The 20,996-nt window shown below is 53.7% G+C and overlaps 1 protein-coding gene and 1 pseudogene across 1 annotated transcript; one reads left to right on the top strand and one right to left on the bottom strand.

The window, feature by feature from the left end:
* Window positions 1-4,044: 4,044 nt before the first annotated feature.
* Window positions 4,045-4,744, bottom strand: CLDN25 (claudin 25). The gene has a single exon (XM_085303171.1). The coding sequence runs from the start codon at window positions 4,742-4,744 to the stop codon at window positions 4,052-4,054; it is 693 nt and encodes a 230-aa protein (XP_085159297.1). The 3' UTR covers window positions 4,045-4,051.
* An 11,709-nt stretch (window positions 4,745-16,453) lies between these two features.
* On the top strand, window positions 16,454-19,721 carry LOC146596900 (G protein-activated inward rectifier potassium channel 4 pseudogene; annotated as a pseudogene).
* The last annotated feature ends 1,275 nt before the right edge of the window (window positions 19,722-20,996 follow it).

A 20,996-nucleotide genomic window follows, 5' to 3' on the forward strand; every position in this document is an offset into this window, starting at 1 on the left:
AATATATATATATATATATATATATATATATAAAACCTGTTGACAAAATGATGCAGAAATTTCTGTAACCTGAGGAAGTTCCGAAGCTGCCAGAACAGTGCAAGTGCTAGCTTTACTTCATCCTTAGTCTCCTGTGAAGAAAACATAGTACTTGGTAGCACTGGGCAGCAGCAGGATAGACTTCCCTAACAGTGTGTGAGAGAGTTTAGTGCCTGTGAACATACAGGTGTGTGTGTTCCTCAGAGTTCATAATGTGTCAACCCATCACTGATCAGCATCCAAGAAACCTGTCACAAAAGATTTTGAATACAGTAAAGTTTCCAACAGTATCTTACCATGTTTGTAAAGTAGCCAGGTCGTGTTATGCCCTGGGGTTAAGCAAGACTCACATTAAGCATTTGTTGCTTGTCTGCTTTGCAGTTGACACTCTTGTTCATCAGTTGCTATAACGTGAAGGCAAGTTGTAATGTAACTGAGTGTCCTGTGTTTCAGTGCCTATCTTCAGTCCTCTGAAGTTACCTAAGGGTGAGACAGGCTGAGCTGCACTTTGAGTTATTCTGCTGTCTGGTTTTCTATCTAGGTGTTCTCTATTTCTGCTCAAGATTAAGCAGTGTACCTGAAGTTTCACATTCTTCTTTGCTGTAACTTAGCTAAAGGACACGCATGTTGGAAGCCTGCAGTGTCTGGAGATAACAGCCCATCTCTGAGATGGATCTCGGCACATGGGACAAATGTGGAAAGAAGGTGGGGGGCAGGTCTGAAGCAGGATAAAATTCACTCATGGTGTGCAGGTGCCATGCAGCTTGGGAAACAGGGCTTCCTCCAAAAGGCAGAGGGGAGTGGGTGGAGATGGGTGGGGGATTTGTATTTCCCTTTCTTCACTGTATTTTCCTGTAGACAGTGTTCAGAGAACTTTCATGCTCACTGTTAATGCTCTGTGGCTTTTTCTGAAACCCTAGTTTTAAGAGTAGAGAACCTGTTTTGGAGCCTTTTTCCACTTCAAGCTGTTCTGCATTGGCTTGCAGGTTTTGAAACAGGGAATCTACCATTGCCAAGCATGCAGCCGTAAATAATGCAGTCACATTAAATTAGTAAAGAGGAGGCAAAAGCAATACTTTTCTGCAGCCAAATTTTCTCAGAGTTGCTTTATTAACTTAGGACTTGAAGCATTTAATTTTCTCCTGAGCTGCTAACATGGTTCTGCATTATTATGGAACTCTTGCCTGCTTCTGCTGGCTGGCATTGCCCTGACAAAATACAGATTTCCTTTCAGCAGCTAGGGAAGAGAGTGGGCAAAATACTCAAGGATGAGATTTTTTGACAAGCTAAAGTCTGATGTTTCTAGGACTTCTTCCTAGTACAAAAACAGTTGTAATTAGCAGAGCTATGTTTGAACGAAAATTGTCAGCAAAGTGACACTGTTCTGTCAGTTTAGTTTTCCTAGTTATTTAGGAACAAATAACTCCTGTAACAGTTGAGGTTCACCTTCTATTCTCCCAAACATTTTAGAACAAAATGAAACACTGTTACCTAAAGAAGCTCAAGCTATCCCTGTGCAAACAGTGAGCCATGCCTATTACAGTTAAGGGGGTGTTATAGAACGAGGACCGCTGCTCTTTCAACCTTACTATCTTGTGTTCCACTTGGTCTTTATGGAGAGTCCACAGCGGCTCTTTTCAGCAACGTGAGTTGTTGACACCTCTCTTTTATTTCTTATGGTGCTCRTGTTCTGGGGTCTGATTGCAAAGTATAAAAGTATTCAGCATTTTGAATAGGCATCTTGGCACCACATACTCAATAACTGTATTTACTCTTCTCAACTAAGAGGTGACTCATAATTTCAAGATAACTTCTTGTGATACTGTTGTGTCATTCCAAGGCATTCTCATTTGCAGGTAACTAGGATGTGGTTTGGGAAAGATTCTTGAATGAGGAGAATCCAGTTATTCATACAGTCATGGGGCAGTATCTTTCTCCAGTTGTTTTAAATTGCTAACAGAAATGAAATAATCAACAGATATGCAAACTGCACTTTTAAATTAAGAATGAAGATTTCTCAGGAGTGCAATCCCCAGTGCCCATCAAGTCTTGATGCTTTGGGCCAGGCTCGAAGGGAGGAATGTGCCGAAGCCAGAAACCTTTACTCGCAGTCTGGTTATCATCTTTCTCCCTCCCCCATATTTTCATTTCCCAAGGGTGTGGGTGACAAATTATAGCCAAAATAGAGTCTCTTTGCTTTGTGGGTTTGTCAGACTTTTAGAGGGCGGCTAAAAGTTTGTGTAAATCTTTGAAAAGCATGTTCATCAGCCAAGAATGCTACCCTTCTGGCCCCTATATTTTGCCTTGCTTGATCTTCAGTATGAAGGACATGGCATGAAACAGAACTCCTGAGTGCCCTCCTCTCCCCTCTTAACTCTGTGCATGACTGACTGCAAGCAGCTGAATTGCTATAGTGCTTTAGGGAAGGGAGGAGAGGATGCTTTCAGACTGTCAAATCAGCAGCAACAGCAATTCTGGTTTTATGTATAGGTGGTGAAAAATTGGTGGCTGCAGAACTAGTCCAAAGAGAGAATGCTTCAAATTTGCTTACACATTCTTGCCAGGSTGTATTTTTGTTTCATTTTCAGAGTAACCTCTGGATTTTGACTGTGTATTTAGGGGTAAATTCAAGGCCCATCATTGCAAATGGGACCTTTTTTATATCTGTCAGAGCTGGAGAGCACATGCCACTGCATTCTCCCTACGCGAAGGGTCGTGCTCACAGAGGGAACGAGCATCAGCAGAGGCAGTGACTGGCAGATCCTACAGGCCAGGGGAAGTGGCACTGTTTAGGAAGCTCCAAATCTGGAATCTGTATGTTGGCCTGGCTGCAATTTTCTGCCATGTCCTAAGTCCAGGCAGCAGGAAAAAACTCTGGGAATAATCTCTTTTCTTTCTCTCTCCCTGCGTACTTCTTTTTCTACTCTTCGGCTTAGCCAGAGCAAAGTGCAAATTACAAAATGGAACTTTTTAAAGAAAAGTGAACTTTGGTTCCTGAAGGAATGCTGGTTTTGGATGGGGGCTTCCTTCATTTTGATCATGCGACCATGGCTTTTAGTGCAAACAGATTAGAACAGCAGTAAACTCAGCTGTTAAATAGTACTGTAGCACTGCATTTACTTCTGTCAGGATTCTTGGTATTAATTCAGCCTGATGTTTGTTAGTATCACAGAGGCAAGTAAGTAGGCTTTATTTTTAAAGCCAAATGAAGAAAATGTGGAAGAGATCTTTAAAGAGACCCACAAAATACTTCTTTTGCTTTATATGCACAGATAGACAATTCAATTGGAAAGCTTTCTAAATGAAGGTCTATGGTGCATTTGTGACTTTCTCATCTCAGTGATGAGAAAATTGGACTAGTGAATGGGATATTACCACTGGCTTTGTGCCTCTGGAGCACACTTTTTTGTATCAACTTTTTTTTTTTGATCTCCATTTCTTTTGATTTTTTTCTTTTTTTAAAGCTTTTCTAGATGAACAAAGGTAATATTCAAAATGCAGCATTGCTCCTTAAAGCGCAAACTCTCTATCCCCACTCTTTCCATACATTGTATGAGATGCAATTATATTTTCAGAGCACGAATACATACTGCTGACAACCGAAATAATTTATTTTGAATACATCAAAGTGAAACGGACATGCAAGGAATGAACATTTTAGTTTGGATATAGATGTTACAATGATTACATTCTTGACTACGGGAAATTTCCAGGGAAACGCTAACATAGTGTAATCAAGAAGTGACTATATTGCAAATGTAACCAGAAACAGGAGTGCTCTTTACTGCTCTATGTCTGCCTTGTTGGCTTAGACCGCCAGGCTCAGTCTGCAAGTGTTGCAGAGAAAGCTGTTGCTCTTAAAAAAAAAAAAAAAAAAGGAAAGAAACAGACACACAACAAGAAAAAAAAATGCGACCCTATCTGAGGAATTGGCAAATCATCCTGCAAAATATGAGAACTGTCTCTGAAATCTGAACAGCCAGGAACTGCACAGGGCACTGTGCTGAAAGTCTTAGATTACCAGATCTGCATTTTTGGGGTGTGAGTGGTGGCTCCAAGGTGACATCCCAGCTGGACCTTGCATCGCTGCGCGTTGGCGGCAAACTGCTGCAGGCATAGATGGTGTTTCGGTCCTTTTTAAGCAAGTGGTATAGATAAGGAGCAACCCACCTGCTGCAAGGAAAAAGCCAGCAAACCACCCCAGGAATGTTGCCTCCCCAAATTCCCATCTCGGGACAATGTCGGGAATAGTTTCATCCCAGAACTCAAGCACTGTGTTATAGGCGACCCAGGAAACCGGGATGAGGGTCATAATCCCGGACGTGCCAAAAGCTGCTCCTCCGGAAAGCAGTAGCCGTTTCTTTAGTTCAGGTTTCTCTTCGCATGTTTTCCAGCAGTCCAACCCCAGGCTAGAGAGAGCAAATCCAAGAAACCCCAGTCCATTTGAGAGGCACATCAGGATTCGGGAYACCCGCAGGTCCGGGGGCAGAGCGAGGAAGGACTCGTGGGCTTTACACTCCATGGCTCCTTCCTCCTGGATTATGCAGACTTGCCAGAGCCCCATGTTCCAGATCTCCAGTTCATTTAAGTCCAAGTTGAGATTCTTCCAGAGTGGCACAAACGTCGTAACACAGGACGAGACCCACCCGAAGAACGAGAGAAACATTCCACCCAGTTGAACCTTTGTGTTACAGCTCCAAGCCATGCTAATACTGTGTCTGGTAATCTGTGCTCCGGCTCCGCTGGTGGGGCTGAGATAAGCGTAGGTGAGCAGAAGCTTTTGGTATTAACACTTTTGAAGCTGTGTTTTTATGGCGTGGATTTCCATGAATGTGCTGTTTCAGTTGACGGGCTACTGACAGAGAGCTGCTGTTTGTTCCTCGCTTTCAGAGGAGTACTGGGGGGGGAATTCAAGCTTATACCTCTGATTCCTGGGTGTGGCCACAATCATTTTCATGTCTTGTTGGTTTTACTGTGTTTAAAAGAAAGCACTCCTGGCKAGGCAGGAAAAACTGGGTACAACGGAGTAAATCTCTGTTCTGGAAAGCCAAGTATCAAACCCACAGTCAGCTCCTCTCTCCCCTTCTTCCCCCTCACCACTAAGCCCRTGGTGCTTTGTGGCTTGTGCAACCTGGCTCCCAGCCACGGTCCATAAAGCAGTATTTTCCCGTCCGAGYCGGGATGCAGGGAGAGGCCGGGACAACTCAGCAGCTCAGCTGGGCCACAGGGAGCCTGCAAGGAGCCTCGGGCAGCCTGCAGGATTGCAGCAACACAGAGGTCGCGCTCTGTGGCCACAAAATGTTGGATGCTGTGGTGCTGGGGCCAAGTCCCGTGGTTCATCTTTACAGCTTTTCCCTTGAGGGCTGCTCAAGTGGCAGCCTAGACTGCTGAAGCTGAGGCCCTCTCATTGGCTTTCCTGTCTGTCCTCTCCATACAGATGGGCTTGGATCACTTCTTGGGGGGCCAGCAGCTGGGATGCAGCAGCAGCATGTACCTCGCCAGGAAAGGGAAAAAAACACGAGGGGAGATGATAATGGCAGCAAATAACAGAGCAAAGACTGAGGAAATGCAGCGACCAGCACGGGCAGATGGGGAAGAGAAGGCGCAAGAAAGGCAACAAACCAAATGAGAAGGGGAGGGGGTGCTCTGCACAGGGAAAAGATGTGCTAGCAGGTCTTTGGCTCCTCTTTGAAGTCCTTGGAGGAGAGGGGAGAATTTTTGTTCTCAGTGCAGGCGATGTTGCTTCAAGACAAAGCCAACTTGCAAGCAGCAGTGAGTCCAGCAGAGTGGTGGCTGCCTCACTGTACGCAGGAGGGTTAAGCGAAAGTATGCAAATCCTCTGAGCCTCAGAAACCCTGAAGTGAGACTCTTGGCAGAGAAAGGGCCTCCAAATGAGTGGCAGCTCCAGCCACTGCTGGGGCTGGGTGGGGAGAGAACCCTGGAAGTGCTGCAGGAGAGAGGCTACATGAGGGAGAAAGCCTCTCCCCTCTCAGCAATTGCAGCTTTGCTCTGTTCTCAGAAGGTTTTGAAAGCACCAGCCCTTAATCAGTCGTTAATTAAATATCCAAGAAGCTTTTGAGAGCTGCAGCAAGAATTCAATTGTGCTTTGGGACTCCAAAGGGAGGTTGCACCTTCTCTGCCAATCCAGTGGATTGCTGGACGAGCAGAGGAAATTGCAACCTGTTTGCTCAGGGCACAGGTTGGAAGGCTCCCAGCTGTGAAGCACTTTCACAACAACCTAAGTAAAGGAGCAATTGGTCTGACTTGAGCATATTTTCTTTGAATAGCAGCTTTACAAACAGGCATCAATTAAGTCTTGCAAGCTGCTCTGGAGAGAGGGGCAACTTCTGCTCTGAGCTTAGCTGCCCTGCGGCAATGGGTGTGCTGGGAAATCAGACTGAATGACCCCATGTCATGGGGGAGGAGGAGTGGAGCCATGACAAAGTGAAGTCCAAAGACTGATGCCTGCATCGGTGTCAAAGCGAGGGATGGTGAAGTCCTGACCAAGTCCTGCTCTGCTTTTTTAGTCCTTCTGTGCTTCTACACCAGAGAAGAAAATGGGATTTYTAGACTCTCACACTTCTCCTAATAAGTAAGTGAGGAGATTTTTTAAAATATAGTAATATCATCTTCTCTGAATGCCTCACGGCCTTCTCCACAGAGAGCAGACTTCTSATCAGCAATGTTGTCAGGAGGGAGCCTTAGGTCTCAGACCACCACGGCTGAACTGGAAGTGATTCCTGCTGCAAAGAATTTGTTTCTTGTGTTCGGGGACTAGTCCCTAATGACAAGCTTACTTCTACATTCTTACTTCTTACTTCTTTGACACCTATTTGCAGATGGACAGAGCAGTGCTTGCTGCTTTGAGGGAAGGCAAAGCATCCTCCCATCATCCGGAGTTTTATTGAGCTAAGCTGGTGCATGGAGTTAGTCCTTGCTGCTGAGTCCGGTGGGAGCACAGTTCTCACCACACTCCCACATACTGTAGCTCACTGACTGCCAAAGCAAGCGTTAATTTGTGCTTTCTGTGAGTAAAACCTCAYAGAACAAACTTTTGCCTTCGGAACACCTTGTTGCAGCAGAGGCTGTTACAGGAGAGCAGAGCTGCACGTGATGGATCCCCGTTGTTCTTGAAGGCAGAGATGGAGATCCTAGAAATCTTTGTATTGCACCAGGGACTGGACTTTAGCCTTGCTGAGGTACTTCACATCCTCAGAAAGTGCTTTGCAAACATTTCTCAGTAACCTGCTCTCTCCTATAAGGGCTCAATGCTTGAAAGTCGGCTGGGGACTATGCTGAGTGTTTGCAACTGTCTCCGGGAGCCTGTTGTTGAGAAAGTGACTTCAGTGCTGGAGGGACTGTCCGGGGGGAGCAGGGGGGTGGAACTGGCCCAACCATCAGTCAGTTGCTCCATGCCGCCAGCTCAAGGATGGAGCTGTTGCAGTTCTATCAGTGAGAAATGATTTCCTGGAACGTGAACCAGGCAAAAGAGGGGAGGCCTTTATAGAAAGAACACAGGCGTTAGAATCTGTTTGTTTTAGTTACAGGTAGTTTTATCTCTTGGGTACACATCCTGCTTTCCATTGTTTGGCAATGACCGAGGGCTGCTCTGCTGCTGCATCTTCACTGGGGCTCCTACAGAAACAAACCTTGCTCCTCTGCTCGGGGTAAGTACGTGGCATGCATGGTTAGGAAGGAGCTCTCACRTTCTTGCTCTAGCACGGAGAAAGGCCCATAAGGTGCGTTACCCATTCGCACTTCAGGTCGACACRGTCAGAATCCATAGGCAGGAAGATGAGGTTGCACAAGTCAGTCCTTTCCAAGGCTGAATTCCCTCTGCTCCATGTAGGTTGCTGGTCAAACTGCCCTTGGCTTTGGTTTGATCAGCCTGAGCTCCTGGTCTTGTAGTCCAGGACTGGGGGATGTCTTGTCTGCAGTCCCTCAGAGGTTATGGTTTCTGGCTGGAGCTGTCYGTGCCGTGAGGAGATGGATCACGGGTGCTCTTGCACGTCTCTGGCCTCAGAAGGTGGTCTGCTTTTGAATGTCTCTGCCTCTGTCAGTACGATTTGCAGGCAGCAAAGCATAAAGGGGCTGAACATCTTGCTGGGAACATGAGAGCTGAGGTGACTTACAGGAGCTGCTGAGTGTTTGAATCCCGACCCTCCTCCCTGGACACAGCCAGGACCCCCCAACAGAGCTTTTCGTGACTTGCCCCATGTCTTTGTATGCCGGATCAGCAGTGGGAGACTGCAAAGCTACCGAGCAGGAGCCTCTCCATGGATGCTGGGCCTGGTTTGCCGCTCCACCGGTACTTGCAGGAGCATCGTTCATCCTCGTAAGTCTGGCTCGAGGCACGACCCTCTCCCTGCCCCTCCTCACAGTATGCCCCTCCTCGGGACTGGCGGCATGGGGTCTGTGCCAGGTCACGATGCCTGCCTTGGGGTCCCACTAATCCAGTGGGGAGGAAACTCTGCCCTTCGTGTGGCAGCAAGCCATGGGCCTGCCCTGAGCCCGTGAGCTCAAGAGGTCCATGTGCAGAGCGGGGACTGCCCGTTCACGTTTGCAAGGTGGGGTTGCGGCAGTAAGGAGAGCTACAGGTGTGACATCATTAGAGAGGGGGGACACCTGTGACCACCACTGAGCAAAAATAACGCTGCTTGTTTCCCTTGCCTCCTGCCCTCCAAGCTAATGTGCCTCAGCCCCTGCAAGGGAGACCCTGGCCTCCCCAAACCTCTCCGCTGGTTGCCCACAGGCATTGGCTTTGGACACATCCCCGTGCCCCTCGGTCATGTCGGTTGCTAAGCTGCCTCCAGGCAATGCAGGTAACTTCTTGTCACTGGTATTTGAACCAGCAGCCTGGGGCTGCGAGGGACAGTGCCAGCCCCAAGGCACAGCCCTCGGGGCAGTCACGTAGGAGGAAGCTCATCGCTCTGATTTTATTCCTCTCTGCTTTTCTCCTCGCCAGGTCCCCACGTACACGCAGGACTCGCTGGTGTCCTGCAGAACAGCTTTAACCCAGCTGGCCGAGTAAGAAATGGAGGCAAACTGTGTCATCTCCAAAAAGAGGTGGCCTTGAACTGATCCCTTTAGTCACGCTTTACTTGAACTCTGAAGTTAGTGAAAGACTTACCTGTGCTGTATTAGTAACCTCGAGCTGTTTAAGGCTCTGGCTAAGCAGTTATTTAAAACCTCTGTGCTACCTTTGCTATTTTTAACCCTCCTGCTGTAAAGAACCAACTTTAAATATAACATGGAGCAATCTTTAACAGAGGCACAGCGGGACCTTGAGCCCTGTGTTGTCCTCCTCAGCGAGGGGAGCAAGGTGACTTCTAGATCTCCATGCTGCCAGKGTTAACCGCAGCAGTGGATTAAACTGGTTGACACACAAAGAAACCGACTGGATGAGGGGGGTGTTTTCCAGCTGTTGCTGGTGATCCTGGCCCTAAAGCCAGATGGGGAGCTGGGTGTGTCACAAGGATGAGAGCAGGGAAATCCTCCTGCTTGGTAGGAGAGATTTTCCGTAGAGCTGGGGAATCCCTCCCTGTCTTTCCCCAGGGCAGAGTTGCCTCGCTGTGCACATCTGCTAGGGCAAAGAGCAACCTGGTGCCACCCCTGCTATCTGCTCCTGCATCCGCCCCGTGCTTGCTGCATCTGCCCCTCAGCTGGTTCGTGAGCCTGGTGGAGCGGGAGCAGTCCTCCTGCTGCGAGTGCTTGGCTGCGAGGAGACGTGTGCCAGCAGAGCCACGCACCTGCCCAGGAGCCTCAGCTGCTGCGTCCCTTCCCCAGCAGACAGGATCTGAGCAGGGACTCCTGGGTCGGGGTGGGACAAACCGGTCCCCCGCAGGGTTTTGGGCCATCTGTGTGCAGCCCCTTCTGGGGAACCAAGCAGTCGGGTCTCTGGCTTTTGTCATGAACTGCCACGTCGAGCGTGTTCGAGCACGTCCACGGGCCTTGTGCCTGTTTGCCCCACAGGCGTGTGCTGTGCCAGGAAGGGCCATGCCGAGCAGCAGCTCTTGGCGTTCGGTCTCCCTCTGCACGGGCATGATCTTCCCTATCATCCCCGCCAAGAGAGGCACCGCGGCTTCTCCTCAGCCCGCAGCTCGACAGGGTGCTTTCCCACTGTCTCTTAAAATCCAAAGTGGAGATGGAGCTGTTGAGCCTTTGCCCCACTGTTCCTCATTCATGACAGGCAGGCAGGTAAGATACTGAAGACCACTGGAGGAGCCAAGAGTACCTATGCTTCCAGCCTGGAAGTCTGCCCTGCTCCACATGCCGGCTCTTTGCTTTGCTCCACTTGGCACCTAGGAGGTTTGGGCAGGAGGGCAGAGGGGAAGCCTGGCCAGTACTGCGCCCACCAGTGCTAGAGGCATGGGGAGAGCAGCTCTGAGGGCTCCCAGGCAGTGTGTGTGCTCCTTGCCCAAGCCTTCCTGATTAAATCATCTTGAGGTAATTCTGCCTGTCATTGAGACAGATTAACGGGTGACCTTCTTCTTCTGGAGCAGGATTGGAGGTTGCTGCCAAGCTCCCCTTCCCTCCCATAAGCTCTGGCCACACAGCCCAGGAGGGGATTTGAATCCAGAACTGATGGGAAGAGGCCTGGAGGCAGACGGGACTGTGCTGGGACAGCCCGAGAGGAGCAGTAGTCGCAAGGAGAGGACATCATCTGCTGGCCTTGCCCGTTCCTGCCTGGCAGGTGCAGTGCCTGGAAATGAGGTAAGTGCCCCGCTCACTTAGGGGTCTGCAAGCAGCTGCTTTCTCCTGGAGATTGCTGGCACCGGCTGGGCAGCCTGGACCTCGTGGAGGGCAGTGCTGAGGATGGGAGCGCTGCAGGGGAGTGAGGGGCACTGAGCCCTGCCACTCCCCTGGGCATCCGCATCCGGGCCCCAGCTGCTCGGGCCTTCTGCCCCTGGTGTCACTGAGCACCTGATGCTTGGGGCTCGCATGCTACGTGCGTGAGGGGCGAACAGCCTATAGCTCTCTGGCAGAGCAGCCGAGGCAGCACTGCTTGTTCCGCTGGGACATTGGCAGGAGGTGGCTGGGCAGAGGCACCACGGAAATGAGAGCAGTTCTCCCCAGGGGTGCAGGCTGCATGGCTGGCGGTGAAAATTTTGCAAAGGCAAATGAYACTCAGATGTGCAGAGAGTCCAAGTCCACAACTCCCAAGTGGCCCAGCTGTGTTCTTGAGCTGCCCAGCAGTTGACAAGTGCTCCAGAGAGCCCTGTCCCTGTGGGGCAGTGCGTTCCTGCCCTGCTGCCCAGTTTGGAGTTCCAGGAACACGACCTTCTAACATCTTTCTCCAGRGATTAGCCCTGACACAGCAGAGTCGACAGGGCAGGAGAGCTCAAAGACGACAGGCACAGAGCAATGCTGGTTTGCCTTTCTTCTCCCCTGCCTTTTCAAATTGAGACGATGATCCCAGAGGGTGGGAGGTGGAAAGGGCAGGCTGGGAAGGTGCAGCAGGGAGCAAAGGCACTGAGAGAGCGTTGTCTTCACAGGGCTGAGGTCTCCATCATGTCTGCAGATGTCACTCCAGAGCTATTCGGTTAAGTAGGAGGAGGGACGCGAAGGTCAGCTTCATCAGGGCTGGTTTACAGCTTGCTCTTKGGAGGTGGCTAATGCTTGTAAGCTGTGTGGTCCACAAAGGGCAGATGAAGAGCCCAGCGGCATCAGTGCTTCTCCTCATCTTGGGAATTTCTTCTTGTTTACAGCAAAAACGTGGCCTCTGGGGTTACAGATTTGCTGTCTCTATGCCAGGCTGTGGACAGGTAGCTGCATCTGCCAGAGAGAGGCCCTACATGTGTTGCCTGGAGCAGAGCAACTTTTGCTCTCGCTTGTCGTGTCTTTAGTTCCCTTCCAGTGCCGTTTGTGACAAAAACCCATCAGGCCAACCGAGCTGTGTTGCAGAGGTGCAAACTCCCTGACAGAGGAGAGAGGGCCAGGGAAAACAATTCCACCTGAGATAGGCTCCTGCCTGTCTTGGAGAGCCAAAGCTTTGGGTCGCAGAGATCAGGAGCTCAGCCAGATGCATCCATCAGGCAGAGAGCGCTACCACTTCCCCTGGCCAGCAGCAGCCCTGTCCAAGTCAGGAGGAGCGTTTCTGGAGAACGGTGGACTGAGGTGGATCTGGAGCTCCCCATGACCTGGCAGTTTCATTGCAYCGGAGAGAGCATGACACTATTTTTAATATGGGGCAGCTCAAGTGTGTGTCCTGGTTTAGAGTGGACTGCAAGACGGGTCTGCCCAGAGCCTGGGAGAAAGGGACAGAAAGGGTGGGATCCCAGCTGGACCACATGGTGCCCAAGAGCCTGATGTGGTGCCCACAGCCCCCGTCCTGGTGATGGGTGTGCACAGCACAGTGCTGCTGCCCACTCCMGTGCGGAGGCTGGAGGGGGCCGCCTCTCGCCCCTTCGGTTAGCYGTGTCTCCAGCACCCAGGACCCACACCTGTGGGTTCCCCGTGCTGCCTGTTAAAGAAATTACACATGTGCTTTGGGAGAAAAAAAAGAGAAAAGCCTCTGAACTTAATGAATTGGCAGGAGCTTTTGCCTTAGTATATTAAGGGAAATCTTCTTAAAATGTAGGAGTCCGGGATTTTCAAAAATATTCCTGACTTTATAAAGTGTCTTTCCRCAGATCTGAAACAGCTGTCTTTGTGGGAGCTGTGCTCCTCGAACCTGGGGGCTCTTTTGTATCTCCTGCCCTCTTGCTGCTTTTGCTTTTAAAAATGAAGGTTGAAAATCAGGAGAATTTGCTCCCCTCCCCCATACCAAAGGCACATGAAAGCCAGATGTCAGTTCTCAGCTGGCTACTACTGCCCTGAGGAAGGGAATAATTACGGCAGATAATTATTTCTGAGATAAAGCGCTCACCCGAAAGCTTGTTACGGAAAACTATTCATCATCGCCCAAATCTGGAGATGCAGGGCCTGCAAGGCTCAGCGTGCAGAGGATGATGGGGATATGTGCTGACAGTAACTGTGTTTCACTTTCCCTCTTCTTTCCTCTTTTTGTTGGAAATATTCCTGCTGCTCAGAAGGTTTTTCATGCGCCTGCAGCCAAGATCCGCTGAATCACAAAACGCAATGTCATTAAAACAGGAGGTGGTCCAGWAAAGCTGAGCTCCTGCAGGCAGGGCGAAGAAAAGCCATGAGGCTTGCAGCTCACCAGTTGCAGGTGGCTCCTTCGCAGGGACAGGGAAGTGTTTCTGGGAGAAGCCTCATTTGCAGAGGTTTCCTCTGGGACTTTGTTCCAGAGTGCATCTACCAGTCTGGTGCTTAGCAGTTCTGCAACATAGCAGCAGCAGACATTCACCGGAGAATTTACTTGTTTGCAGATTCTCTGCCCAGCTCCCAGAGGTGTTTTGCAGTAGAGGCGAACCCCTGGGAGGACGGAGCAGCATAGACGGGGGTGCTGCGTAAGGTGGCCAGGCCCTTTGCCGTTCCCTTCTGGGGAAGCACCACGTGCTGCTTCAGGCCAGGTCCTGCTGTGGGCTCTGCAAGCCCGCAGCGCGCTGCAGCGGCCAGCGCTCCACCCGCGCGGTCCCCTTGCAGCACTTCCTTGCTGCGGTACCTGTCCTGGCCCAGCGCAGCAGGGGTTCTCCGGCCGGCCCGCTGGGCCAGGCTTACGAATGCTTAACAAATTATCATTCTGGCTGGAGTTAAAGCACTTGTCAGGGACAAGGCCAGGACAAAAGTGCAGGTAATCACAAGGAACTGCTGTTCGCTTTGGGCAGCTGCCAGGGCTGCTCCCCGGACAGGCTGACTTGCCTTAACCGGACGTGGCAAAGCCCCCAGGAGGAAGTCACCTCCTTCCCCCAGCCTCTGCAATGCAATTAAAGTTATGTAATTGGCTTAGCCATCTGGTGCCACGCCGTAGCCCCCCCATGTCCAGCCGGCACAGGGTGTTCCAGCTCGCCCTCAGCTCCATCACCTGCGTGCGCATTGTCAGGAGAGGCTCGTCCCCCAGCCGGACTAGATCCCCCGCATCTCCCAGAGACCACAACTGCTCTCTGCGAGGGCTCATCACTTCCCAGGGCTGCAGGGTAAAGCCTTAGGACTGCGCAACTCTGCAGCTCTGCAGCAGGGAGCCCTGCAGGGGCTGAGCAAGAGTGTTTTGCAGCTTGTCTGGGTCTTCCAACTTGTGCTTCCAGCTCAGTACAGAAATGGGGGCCAGTGCRCTGGGGAACAGAGGGCTCCTAAATTTTAACCCCCGTTGATGACACTGGTCGTATCGCTTAGGTTCCGTCTGGCTACTGCTTGGAATGAAGACGATCTCCTCCACCTCCAGGGAGACYGAATTGCTCAAGGTCTGCAGCACTTCCTCTGTGGAAGGACTGTGGTCCAAACTGTTGCTAGATCTGCCTGGTTTTGGAGTAATTGTGAGGTTCTTTTCTTTTCTTCCCCCCCGTACCCCCCAATTTACTTTCCATCTGAAATGTAAGGCCTGGCTTGGACATTAAGCTCTAACCCACCCAACCACAAGCAAATGGTGGGAATTCAGAAGTGCTGGGACTGCTTGGCGAACTGACTGGGAGSGAGAGGTTTGTGCTGCTCGTTATTGATAACAGCAACTCAGCCGGGGCCGTGGACTTCCTTACCGGAGAGCCGGGCCACGCGCTCCACTGGCGCGCGGCTGCAGACCAAGGAAGGGCTTCGTGCTTGCAGCCCCCGAGAGCGCCGCGCGGGCTTTCCGTGGAGGAGAGCCGCTTCGCAGGCGGGCAGCCGTTCAACACCTCCGCGTAGAGAGCGGGGAGGAAGCAGCACCGCGCTGAAGCTGCCGGGGAAGCGCGGAGAAGAGGGTCTGCTCTGAGCGGCAGCCCCGGCACGCATCTCGCCCTGCTTGCCGCTTCGCGCCGTGACCTCGCGCGCCTCTCCGCAACGCGGCCGGCAGAGCCGTCTCCGATTTGAGACGGTGGGGTGAGAGCACACCCGGGAGAGCGGCTCTGCCGCCAACGAAATGTCGTGGGAGCCGTGAGCCCCTGCGAGACGCGGGGAGGGGCGGGGAGCGCCGCACCGTGCCGTGCCGCGCCGCGTCGTGCCGTGCCGCGCGGGTCGAGCCGTGCCGAGGGGGTCGGGGTTGTGCCGCGAAGCACCGCACAGCGCCTGGGGGTTCTCCCAGCTCGCCGAGCCCTGGCTGCTGCCCCGGCCCCGGTGCTGTTTGCACTTCTAAGCAGTGCTTTGGGTCTCGTCCAGCTTCCCTTTCTATGAAAACTGTATTTAAATAAATGTCACCTTTCCAAGCRGGCGGAACGTGATCCCCGGACAATGTGCCAGGGCTCGACTGACGTCACTAAGACAAGCCAGGGATTTGGGTCTGTTTTCCATCAATGAAACTATTTAAAAAAAAGAATCTCCTTGGGCAAACAGAGGGGCCAGTGCTGGTGAACAGCCCCCCAGCTAAGCAGTCACGCAGAGGATTGCGTCTGCTGAGGATTTACGCTCTGCTCCGCTAATCCCCTCCGCAGCCACTGCGTTGGCCCCTGCCCGTGCTGCGTCTCAGCTCTGTGAAAAGAAGAGTTTAGGGGTTAACGAGAGAGTCGGGAGCGCGCTGGGGCTCAGCTGACGCCCCGGCGCGCTGGGTGCTGGGGTGCAGGTGCGTTGGCCCCACGTGTCGAGGTCTGCGACAGCCGCGCGGGACCCGCGCTGGGCCGGCTGCCTGCCGAGCCAGGCGGGAGGCTGCGCTGCCCACCCTCTCCCTGGAGGCCCAGGATCTCGGGGCACTCATACCTCTTCCCARCGCCAGAAAGGTGGTTTCTTCATCGCTGCAGAGCCTGAAAATCCTGCTCCCGTTTCTCAGAGAATTTGCAAAGCTGTTTTGTTTCGCAACAGTTTTGCTTCCTTGCTGCACAGTTCCTGGTGGGAGGAAGAGAAAGCAACTTCAGCTTAAAATATTACTGCCCTTAGGGCTTGCCCTGCGACTTAGTAACATCGCCGTGAGCTCCCGGTCATGGCCTCACCGTTCTGCCTGCAGCAGCAGCCTGCAACCCTGCCTCGGCAGGAGCTACCTGAGGTCTCCTCCGTGCTCCTGTGCGCTGTCGGGCACCGGTTTGCGTGTCCATCCCTGTGAGCAGGAACCCACGGCAGTGTTTTTGCTCCCCCCTTGGSTATCTTTCATGTCAGCCTGCCGGCCTGGGCCAGAGGGCTCTTGGTGAGACTCTGGCACCTTGAACACCACAGCCAGCATCCCCCAGGACCGGGGTGTCCCAGCAGCGCTGTGTGACCGCTGGGACCCCTGCCCGGGGGCCGTGGAGGCGTCCGAGCAGATGCTACGTGTCACAGCGCAGCRTGGGGAGTTCAGACCCTCCGCTTGAAGATGCCTGTGGCAAAGGCAACCCCCCTGCTCCCCGATTAAAATAACCCCCCACTTTGTGCTCCTGTGTGGCAGGATCCCTCAGCGGAAAGGGCACACAGCCCTGGGCTAGACTTCTGCCCCCGCATCAGCCATGGTGCTTCCCGTCACCGGCAGCAGCATGGAGCTGCAGCAGGGCAACAGCCTCTGCGTCCACAACAACGTCGGCAGCTGCTGGCTGAAGCATGAGGAGCCCCGAGGCCGGAGGAACTCCATCCCGCCCGTGCAGACTCCCACGGCCAAGCACATGCTCGCCTACCTGCCTCGGCCACCGACGGACACCAGCCGATACGGCACCTTCCCTCGGAAGGTAGGATCGCGTTGGTGTCGGGCGCCACCGCCGCGCAGCCCTCTCCACATGCGATGAAGAACATCCACCTGTCTCCCTAGACAGTCCACGTTGCCTGCAGAGGCTGTGAGAGCAGGTGGGCAGGCCAGCTGCATGCTGCCGGTCTCCCTGTAGCTGGGAGGACTGCCTTGGTCTCAGCACACTGGCAAAATTGCAGTGTGAGATGTTCCCTAGCAGCAGTGGAGAGTATCAGGGCTCGGGGGGGGGCACACGAAGGACTGAGCCTAGTGAGGACCTCGCGCTTTGGTGGGCCCAGCCATCCCACCAGGTGCCCCGAGTGCCACCAGTGCTCTTCGTACTGCCCTGTACAAAATAAAAAGTGCAGAGGCAGTGGGTTTTCCCTGTGCTGAAGGCTCTGTGAAGGAGGCAAGTCTTGCTTAGCTCTGCTCTCAGTAAGCTTTGGTCTGCTGTGATGATTGCTAGTGACCCCGGTCAGGACCGGACCTCACTGTTCAGGGTGGCAGGTGCATAAAAAGAACCCACGTTTAAGGAGATAAGACTAAAGAAGAGGACAAAAGAAAATGGTTTAACACTGATTGGCTCCTTTCCATTTGCAGCCTGACATCACAGCCTTTCCTGTGCTTCCAGCAGAAAACAGCCGACAGCAAGCAGGCTCCAAACCTGCAAAGAGAAGTGCCCAGATATCAAACTACCTTCCCCTGCCCTGCAGCACCACCATCCCCAATGACCAGTCGCTCCTTCAGAGCCAAGTGAGCGTAACAGACTCTGAAGTCACCATGCCCACCAAGCACCAGGCCAGTGTCTSCATCAACACAGAAGAACTGCCCAAGTACCGTCAAACATCACGCCATGACCCCCCTCCTCCGCTGCGGGACATCAACGCCCGGTGGTACCCACAGCATGCGCTCAGTGTGCCGAACATCTCCAACTCGGCACGGAGCAAAACACCAACCCGGAGCATCATCTCCATCCCTACTGTGGAGAGGCTGCAGAACCGGCGCTGCAAACTCATCGATGATGACCGGCTGTTCAGCCTAGCAAGCAAGCAGCAGCGTCAGCGTTATGTGACCAAAATGGGCAAGTGCCAGGTCAACCTGGGCAATATCCAGGAGAAAAAGAGGTTCTTGTCAGATATTTTCACCACCATYGTGGATCTCAAGTACCGCTGGTTCCTCTTTGTTTTCATGATGTGCTACATTGCTACGTGGGTTGTCTTTGGCATCATCTATTTCTTTGATGCTTGGATAAGGGGTGACGTCAACCACATCGGAGATCCGGAGTGGAAGGCATGTATTGAGAACGTGGACAATTTCCTATCTGCCTTACTCTTTTCTGTGGAAAGTCAGAGGACCATTGGCTACGGCTCCAGGATCGTGACAGCCAACTGCCCTGAGGGCATCATCTTGCTCATGGTGCAGTCCATCATTGGGTCAATGATTGATGCCCTTATGGTGGGGTGCATGTTTGTCAAGATCTCCAGGCCCAAGAAACGTGCCCAGACCTTAATTTTCAGCAGAAACTGTGTCATCTCCCACCGGGATGAGAAACTCTGCCTGATGTTCCGTATTGGGGACCTCCGGGATAGCCACATGGTAGATGCAAAAATAAGAGCTAAATTGATCAAATCCAGGCAGACCAAAGAAGGGGAGTTCATTCCCTTGGAGCAGTCAGAGCTGAACCTGGGCTATGACACAGGAGAGGACAGACTGTTCCTGGTCGAGCCCCAGATCATCTGCCACGTGATCAATGAGCATAGCCCTTTCTGGGAAATGTCAGCAGAGTCTCTGAGAAGGGAGCAGTTTGAAATCATCATAATCCTTGAGGGCATTGTGGAAGCCACAGGTGAGCGCTGCAGAGGACCCGGGCAGGCCTTGGGGGGATAGTTCATTTCCCGGATCCACAAGCAATGACCAGTTGCAGGAGACGAGGCACTGAACAGGCCTCGTGCTCTTCAGCTCTTGCTTCCTCTCCCCTCGGGCAAATGGCCCGTGATCCCTATACCCTGTAGATTTCATCTGTGGGAAAAATGCCCTACCAGCAAGCCGCCTGGCAGCAGCTGGCAACGAGACTGCGGAGGGGCACGTGTGTCCCTCCATGCTGCACAAGAGCTTGGGGAGGGCAGCAGGTGCACCCACAGTGCCTGCCGGGCAGGGGCGTGGGTCCCGGGGCTGTCGCAGGGGCTCTTGCAAASGTTAGGGAGAAGACTCCCACCAGGCAGCCCTGTCCTCCCCACGTCCCATGGCCCTTCCCTGAGCACTGCTGGCTGCACTGGCCGCAAGTTAGCAGCTGTGGCAAGCTGGCGTGGCCTTGAAGTGGCTCAAGGCTACCCAAGGGGTCACTGGGTAGCCTGAGGCCTTTGCCTCCACCGTGCTGTGGGTTGACTCGAGAAGCTGCCCGAGCAGGATGCATCGTAGATACCATGTACTCCGGCATCTGATCTCTTATCCTGCCCAGTACAGACACTTGCACACAAAAAGCGGTACAATTTGAACCATTCCYACTGGGAATTCTCTGCCAGCCCTTTTTAGTTAGTGGGTGACATTCTTGGCTCTCCCAGTTGCTTTTCCTTTGGGCAGCACATTAAAACTTACCAGAGCAACCTCTGCACCTTTCATTGCTGCAGGGATGACATGTCAAGCGCGCACCTCTTACACTGAGGATGAGATCCTTTGGGGATACCGATTTGAACCCTGCATGTCCCTGGAGAAGGGAGCCTTCCGGGTAGACTACAGCAGATTTGAAATGACATTTGAGGTACAGACACCAGCGGTGAGTGCGAAGGAGATGGAGGAAACGAAAGAGCTCGAGTGCCCGGACCACTCCACGCTGAGCTTGTACTGGGACCCTCTGGTGCACCCCTGCGTTTCGGTGGAGACGAGCGACCAGGCGCGTGGTGGCGGGCGCAGTGAGGAGGCTCTGGGCAGGCTCAGCGTCCCCAGCATCCCGGAGGAGGAAGGGAGCCCCGAGACCCAGAAGCGGGGCGCTGCCGCCCGAGCGGCGCCCCGGGAAGGGGGCGGCAGGAGATAGCTCAGCAGCTGCCTTTGCCTTTCGGGACTGCGGTGGGGCGGGACGGAAGCAGAGGGGAAAAGCGCTGCCGCCCCGCAGCCAACGCGCGCAGCCCCACTGACCAGGGCGCCCGGGGGCACCCTGCTCCGGTGCCCAGGTGTCTCACAGGGCCCGTGGCCCCGGCTGGGCTCCGCCGTCTCCAGGCCACACGCGTCCCCCGCACGCGGCTGGCACCAGCGCGGGCCCCAGGACGTGTCTCCCACTGCCAGTGCCATACTGCGCTCGCTCTGCGATTGAGGCGAAGCCCTCCTCCCGCCCGGCCGCCCGCGCAGCCTGCACCCCCGCAGTCACTGCAGCTAAGTGGCRTTATTTTTGCAAAGTTCTGGTTTTGTAACGAGTACCATAAGGGCCAAACAACAGCTGGTTAAACTCTCTGCATTAAAAAAAAGAGAAAGCAGCAGCAGGGCAGCACAGCCTCGGCCGGCGGCTCTGCGGCCAGGTGGGGCTGAGCGGCAGTGAGCCCTGCCTGGCAGCGGAGGCTCTGCGGCGCGGGATGCCACGGTGAGGGCGGGGGGCAGCAGCCACCGCACTTGGGGCTCCGCAGCACCATGGCCGTGGGGCGGGCTGGGGCACTGCGGGGGGCACCTAGATCGATCAGCCCTGCCTGGACCACCCTGCGAGGGGGCGAGGGCAGTGCCAGTGCAGCCACAGGCCCCACGACTCTCCGATGGCCCCAGGACCTCCATGGCTGCCCCACATCCCACCACTACCTCTGCAGCCCCAGGACCTACATGGTTGCCCAAGTGATCTCTGATGGCTGTGGCACCTGCCCAGCTGCCCCACATCCCATCCACCATCCTCACAGCCCCCCAACATCCACAGGACCCACACGGCTGCTCCACACATCCTCCACTGCCCCTGGAGCCCCCCCAATGGCCCCGGGACCCACATCACCCCTGTGAACCACACATCCCCCTAAGCTTCCCCCACTGCTCCCATAGCCTTCAGTGGCCTGGGACCTACATGGCCACCCCACTGCTCTCTGATGGCTCTGGGACCCACTTCGGTGTCCATGTTCCCCCCCCCACTACCCTCCCCCCACTCCCCAACAGTCTTGGGACCCCCACGCATTTTTCATGTTTGCAGTGCACATCTGCGGCAGCAGGGGCTCACGGTGCAGCCCCCGCGGTGGGTGCGCTGGCACTGCACCCCGCAGCCGCCGCCCCCCAGTGCCGCGGCCACCCGCTCCCGCTGCCCTCTGCACCCCGTGTGCCACGCTGGGCCCTCGCAGCCGCC

Source organism: Rhea americana, unplaced genomic scaffold, assembly GCF_003343005.1.
Source record: "Rhea americana isolate MKP2758 unplaced genomic scaffold, rheAme1 scaffold_197, whole genome shotgun sequence".
Taxonomy (NCBI): Eukaryota; Metazoa; Chordata; class Aves; order Rheiformes; family Rheidae; genus Rhea; species Rhea americana.